The 7,360-nt window shown below is 43.2% G+C and overlaps 1 protein-coding gene across 1 annotated transcript in view; it reads left to right on the top strand.

Annotated features, from left to right (window-relative positions):
- GTF2I (general transcription factor IIi) overlaps positions 1-7,360 on the top strand; it is a 111,286-nt gene that overhangs the window by 44,270 nt on the left and 59,656 nt on the right. Inside the window, exons 7-8 of the mRNA XM_037743774.1 lie at positions 316-359; positions 6,116-6,193. Of these exons, the coding sequence (XP_037599702.1) occupies positions 316-359; positions 6,116-6,193 (122 nt within the window). The remainder of the gene's footprint in view (positions 1-315; positions 360-6,115; positions 6,194-7,360) is intronic.

Raw genomic sequence — 7,360 nt, forward strand, 5'->3', positions numbered from 1 at the left:
GTAGCTGGGATTACAGGCACGCACCACCATGCCCAGCTAATTTTTTGTATTTTTAGTAGAGACGGGGTTTCACCATGTTGACCAGGATGGTCTCGATCTCTTGACCTCGTGATCCGCCCACCTCGGCCTCCCAAAGTGCTGGGATTACAGGCTTGAGCCACCGCGCCCGGCCAATAGGTCAGTTTTAAGCTGAGTCAGGTTTGCACCCGCCTTGGTCAGGGAGGGATCTTACACTTTGAGAGCCTGAGTCTTTGAATGCTGTTGGAATGGCTGTCACCAGCGCATGGGTTGATCAGGGCTTTCTTCTCCCTGCAGTTGTGGCCCCATCAAAGTGAAAACTGAACCCACAGAAGATTCTGGTACGTACTTGCACTTCTAGAATCAATCGTGAAATGAAGGAAGACTTTTCCTTCATGTAGAAGGTTATATTTTGACTCAATTATTGTTTCGTTTTGATAAGAAACAGGCAGTCGCTTTAAATGTATTCCAACTGTGACGCTATTTGTTAATGTTATCACATTAAGACCCAGAAAGGTAATTTGCCCACTAAGTGGCAGGCAGAGTTCTTTGCCAGCTACGCATGCGTATAGATAAAACGTATTGTCTTTTTCTTCCAGTTACACAGACATATAGTGTAAGAGGTCAGCTTTCCGTAGTGCTTTTTACAAAAATCAGTACAACGCCCTCTTCGTCTCCCCCTTCCCTCTGCACTCCCATTTTCCACTCTCCAAGGAGACCATTTTCAATTCTCAAAGAAAATTGATATTTAATTCCTTATTTATTTATTTTTCTTTTGAGACAGTGTTGCTCTGTCACCCAGGCTGGAGTGCAGTGGCTTGATCTCGGCTCTCTGTAACCTCCGCCTCCTGGGCTCAAGTGATTCTCCCATTTCAGCCTCCTGAGTAGCTGGGATTACAGGCATGTGCCACACCACACCTGGCTAATTTTGTATTTTTAGTAGAGATGGGGTTTCACCTTGTTGGCCAGGCTGGTCTCGAACTCCTGACCTCAAGTGATTTGCCTGCCTCGGCGTCCTAAAGTCCTGGGATTATAGGCATGAGCCATCGCTCCTGGCCCACTGCTTATAATTCTATTCTGTCTAGAACCATGGCTCCCAGATGTTCTCATCGTATTTACTTATTCATCATTTCCCCAGTGTTATCCCATGTCCCAGTGCCACCGTCAGTCCTCCCACTGCTTGGCCCTGGCCCCCTTACTCACATGGGATACTTCTTAGTGGGCTGTCACCACCTGCCTGTCCCCTTGTCTGCCTCTGTCTACCCAGGCCCTTGGCGGCTTCCCTGACCCCTGTCAACCTTCTCATTCTGCTGTACCTCCTGGGCAGCCACCTGCCCGGCTTGGCCTCATCTGAGGGCATCTGGAATGAATCTTTGGGGAGGAGGGAAGGGCCGCGTTTACGTGTGTGCATGTGCGTATGAATGAGAGCTTTTATTTATGTAAGTGTATTCTGGGAGAGCTACAAGAAAGTGTTGAATTATCCTTTTTTGGAAAAGGTATTTGAGTCTTTTACACTGTTGGCTTGTTTTACAGAAGGTTTTTCTTTCTTCTTTCTTCTCACTCCATAGGAAATCTCAAATTTCTGTGTAGTTTTTAGCAGATTGTGCCAAAAAATCATCATTTTGCAAATTTTCCCCCTTAATTCATATATTCATCTCCTGAATATTTTGTTTGCCTCCAAAAAGAAACATGCTGAATTGAGAAACCTCATGTATTTAATCAAATCATTTCAACTGTCATTATGTACACATCGGCATCATATAGGTTTATTTTTTCTCTTTCACGCTTTGCATCTTTATATTCTTAAATTTATCCTGCAAATAAGATTTTATTTTATTTACATGTATAGCCAGGGTGCAGTCAGGAGACAGAAACCATATCAGTTATTGGAACAGAGAAAATTTAATATAAAGATTGTTGGCCGGGCTTGGTGGCTCACACCTATAATCCCAGCACTTTGGGAGGCCGGGGTGAGTGGATCACCTGAGGTCAGGAGTTCAAGACCAGCATGGTGAAACCCGTCTCTAACTAAAAATACAAGAAATGAGCCATTCGTGGTGGTGCGCACCTGTAATCCGAGCTACAGGGGAGGCTGAGGGAGGAGAACCGCTTGAACCCAGGAGGTAGAGATTGCATTGAGCCAAGATGGCGCCATTGCATTCCAGCCTGGGCAACAAGAGCTAAACTCTGTTTCAGGAAAAGAAAACAAGATTTTTAATTAGTTATAAAGTTGTTAACTTTGTAACCTAAAGGCGAATACTAAGGTTTCCTGTAAGGAACAGTTCTTGGCTGTGACCGCCACCCCGTCAGCTTTCAATCTGACTTCCGAGGTGGGATAGTGTCTGGCTGGTGCTGGTGGTGTTGGAGACCTTGCCAGCTGCGTGCGGTTGTGATGAGAGGACCTGCTTTTGCCAGGCTGAACGGGGGACCAAGGAGTGACCTTGTTGGGATGAGAATGCAGACAAGAAGCCAAAAGGAAGGGCGAGATCCCTTCTCCTCTTCCAGCCTGTTGTCTCCCTGTAGTGTATCCTCGTGGCAGAGACTCACACGGAGCCAGCCGCTGTGCAGAGCTCAAGCTTCAGCAGAAAGCCGAGGATGGGTTTGCAACGGAGAGACATCAGTTTCATGGCTGGCCCAGGCTACCCTCTTGGGCTACTCAGCATATATCCACACCCTTCCCTGCACACTTCACGTTCTGTACAACAACGAGACAGCTGTTCATCTAATGAGATGCAACTTTACTTTCTACAAAGAAATCCCTTTTTACCCTCTCCTCAAAATTGGGAGACACAATTTTCCAACAGTCACACCCATCTCTGGCAGACTGACTTGAAATCCATTCTCGAGCTGTATTGCCTACTCTTCAAATGCAGTCCTAACCTATTTGAGTTATCTGGTCTAATGGACAAATGGAAAAGAAAGCTCCAAACAAACTAATGTGAAATACTACTGCACAGAAGAGAATAGTTAATATATGCAGATGCTTAATCTTTACACAAACACATTTGTAACAGACAAGGAAGAAAATAGGCACAGTTGCCTCAGCCTACATTTCTGCAGCTTACCAGACTTTTTTTGGATTTACCTTGTTATTTTTATTTTATTTATTTATTTATTATTTATTTATTTAATTTTATTTTTTATTTTAATTTTTAAAATTTTTTTATAGAGATGGGGTTTCACCATGTTGGTCAGGCTGGTCTTGAACTCCTGACCTCAGGTGATCCATCTGCCTTGGCCTCCCAAAGTGCTGGGATTACAGGCTTGAGCCACCATACCCAGCCTTATTTATTTATTTTGAGACAAGGTCTCACTCTGTCACCCAGACTGGAGTGCAGTTGTGCCATCTCAGCTCACTGCAACCTCTGCCTCTNAAATACTGCTAGATAATTATTTAGGTGAGTTTATTGGAGAGAACTTTACTGAGGATGTTTTTGAGAGGGTGACGGAGATGGGTATTGTGGGTGTGGGCAGGATCCCTGGGTGTTCCATGTGGTGAGCTCATAAGGGTTTGAGCTAATTAAAGGTTTTCAGTGGCCTGAGGAAAGTGACCTTGGGTAGAGTCTTCTCCATGTCATAGACTGCTGGTTCATTTACATGTTGATTGGGTCTTGGGGACTGACTGCTAAGCTTGTGGAAAGGATCACACAGTGGCAGTATTTTGTTTTTGTTAGCATATTTTGTAGTCTTATTTTATATGCTCTGAAGTTTATTGTTTGTAGACCCAGAAGTAACAGGGCTCCACAGGATCAATACACATTGAACAAATTCATAAGGGACAGATGTATAAACAAGAAAGTCAGGGCTGGGTGCGGTGGCTCATGCCTGTAATTCCAGCATTTTGGGAGGCCGAGGTGGGCAGATCACCTAGGTTGGGAGTTCGAGACCAGCCTGACCAACATGGAGAAGCCCTGTCTCTACTAAAAATACAAAATTAGCTAGGTGAGGTGACGCATGCCTGTAATCCCAGCTGCTCAGGAGGCTGAGACAGGAGAATCATTTGAACCTGGGAGGTGGAGGTTGCAGTGGGCCAAGATCGCGCCATTGCACTCCAGCCTGGGCAATAAGAGCAAGATTGTGTCTCAGAAAAAAGAAAGTCAGAATGCTGTTTTCAGAGAAAACTGTCATTCAGACCAGACACTTATACTTCATTGGGAAATTATCTTTTTTCCTTTTGAGACAGTTTCTCTCTGTCACCCAGGCTGGAGTACAGTGGCGTGATCTTGGCTCACTGCAACCTCCACCTCCCTGTTTCAAGCAATTCTTGTGCCTCAGCCCCCATGTAGCTGGCATTACAGGCATACACCATCATGCCTGGCTAGTTTTTTGTATTTTTAGTGGAGATGGGTTTAACCATGTTGGCCAGGCTAGTCTTGAACTGCTGACCTCAGGTGATCCATCCGCTTCAGCCTCCCAAGTGCTGGAATTATAGACATTAGCCACTGCGCCCAGCCAATATATGTAAGGTTCTTTAACCAATTGTAGTGACCCAAATTTTTATTCCTGAAGGGTCTGAATCCTCAGTGGATCTGCTTTCTTTGTTAGCTGTAATTTTCTTTCTCTCTTTCTCTTTTTTTTTTTTTTGAGACAGAGCCTTGCTGTATTGCCCAGGCTGGAGTGTAGTGGCACCATCTCAGCTCATTGCAATCTCTACCTCCTGGTTTTAGGTGATTTTTGTGCCTCAGCCTCAGGAGTAGTTGGGACTACAGGTACGTGCCACCACTCCTGGCTTGAGGAGTGACCCCCGGCACTGTAGTCATGGGGGCAGTAGCTTGCCCTGCATCCCCACCTCTTTTTCAGTTCCAAGAAGAGTTGTTAAGTTTTCAGCCTGTTCAGCTTTGGCTTGTGGCTAGGATGGACTGGCAGCTGAACTCCCAGGGGGAGTGGGAAACCAGAATTCTCTCCTGCTGAACCTGGCAAGTCATTCCGGAAGCCCCTGTTGTCAAAGCCTGCTGGGTGACCCAGGAAGGGTTGTTTTTGAAGAGTATATGAATCTTTTTTTTCTTTCTTAAAGCTTTCTGTTGAAATGTCACATAAAGTATGCAAAATGTAAGTACATAGTTCAATAACTAAAAATTATAGGCCGGGTGTGGTGGCTCACACCTATAATCCCAGCACTTTGGGAGGCCGAGGCTGGTGGATCATCTGAGGTCAGAAGTTCAAGACCAGCATGGCCAACATGGTGAAACCCCGTCTCTACCAAAAATACAACAGTTAGCTGAGCACGATGGTGGGTCCTTGTAATCTAGCTACTTGGGAGGCTGAGGCAGGAGAATTGCTTGAACCTAGGAGGTGAAGGTTGCAGTGGGCCGAGTTCATGCAAAGTTCATGCCATTGCACTCTAGCCTGGGAGACAGAGCGAGACTCTGGCTCAAAAAAAAAAAAAAAAAAAAAATTACAGACCCTTCCTAACAAAATACCCACGTCAGGATATAGACCATTAACAAGACCCTGGGAAGGGCCCTCCTGCCACTCCCTCATGACCCCCTCTCAAAGTCAACTTTTTAATAACATCGATTGCTTTTGCCTATTTTGACTTTCATATGAGTGGAATTACACAATACGTACTTTTTTGTGTCTGTCCACAAAGGTCTGCTTCTAGTCTTCTGTCCTAACTGTGGGCAAAGGTTGATGCAGAAAGGTGTGCCTTGTACCCTTGTATAAATAAAAGGAGAAAAAAAAAGTATCTCATTATTGAAATTGTTAAGCATTATGCAATCTCTACTCTGGAATATCAAGTTATTAAAACTGATGTTTATAAGTGTTTTTCAGTGGTTTGTAAAAGTATTTTTAATATTGAGTGAAAAGGGAGTGTTGACTAAATTTTCTTCAATTCTAAAGATAAGAATTTGCTGGAGAAAAATGAACAGCAAATAATTGCAGAGTGTTAACAAATGGTTAAAACTTTGGGTTGGCTGGGATTGTAAGTGATTTTTACCTTCTGCTACCTAACAGACTTTTACATTTTCAAAACCTTAAGTCTTTATTTAAAATAAATATGCATTGCTGTATTTATGGGGAGGGCAGAGAGAATTTTCCTGTACTATCTAGCTGAAAGCTCTGACATGCAATCTTGTCATTGCGTTTGCTTTTATAGGCATTTCCCTGGAAATGGCAGCTGTGACGGTAAAGGAAGAATCGGAAGATCCTGATTATTATCAATATAACATTCAAGGTAATTTGAGTTAATGCAATTTTTCTTTCTAAAAATTATTCATGGTTAAAATTAAAATTTGCTTATCAATTGTTTTAATTTCTTAAATAGCATTTTACTGATCAGTTCTTGATTGACATATCTATTTGTAATTCAATCACTGGGATAAAACATTTTAAAAATGGGGCCATAAGGCTGAGTGTGGTGGCTCACACCTGTAATCCCAGGACTTTACGGGGCTGAGGCGGGCGAATCACCTGAGATCAGGAGTTCGAGACCAGCCTGACCAACATGTAGAAATTCCATCTCTACAAAAATACAAAATTAGCCAGGTGTGGTGGTGAATGCCTGTAATCCCAGCCACTTGGGAGGGTGAGGCAGGAGAATTGCTTGAACCCCGGAGTTGGAGGTTGCAGTGAACCGAGATCTTGCCATTGCACTCTAGCCTGGGCAACAAGAGCGAAACTCCATCTCAAAAAAAGAAAAAAAAAAAAATGGGGCTATCAGATCAACTCAGACAATCCATAGGGGATATGTAAAATAGCCTTTCGTGTTCTTAAAAGGAATATCAAAAGCTGTGGCACAACTTCGCATTCAATTCCAGGTTCTAGTGTTGCAAAATAAACCTATTGGGCAAATGCAGATATAGTCAGCTTAATTTTTTTAATCACTGCATGATTATAATACATTAAACGCTTAAAGGATAAAATCTGGTTAGCTTTGCCACGTACATAACTAATACACCATCTTCATAGCAACCAAGATAATGAAATACCCACATCCCCAAAAGTTTTGTGTGTCCTTGTCCTTCATTGCCCTGTCCAGTATTCAGGCAACATGGATCTGTTTTCTGTTTTAGGATAGTTTGCATTTTCTGTAATGTCTTATAAATGAAATCATAAAATGCAGATTATTTTCTTGAGGCAGGGAGCAGTGTGACTTCTTTGATTTCACATGATTGTTTTCAAGTTCATCCGCAGCGTTGCATGTATCAGTTGTAGATTTCATCTGATTGTTGATTTGTATCATATTGTATGCCTGGGTCAAACTGTTTATCGCTTGTGTGTTGATAGCCCTTTGGGTTCTTCCAGTTTGGGGCCATTACAAATACGGGTACTATGAACATTTGTGTACGAGCTTTTGTGTGGACATAAGCCTTCATTCCTCTCTCTCTCTCTCTCTCTCTCT

Source organism: Cebus imitator, unplaced genomic scaffold (assembly GCF_001604975.1).
Source record: "Cebus imitator isolate Cc_AM_T3 unplaced genomic scaffold, Cebus_imitator-1.0 Scaffold153, whole genome shotgun sequence".
Taxonomy (NCBI): domain Eukaryota; kingdom Metazoa; phylum Chordata; class Mammalia; order Primates; family Cebidae; genus Cebus; species Cebus imitator.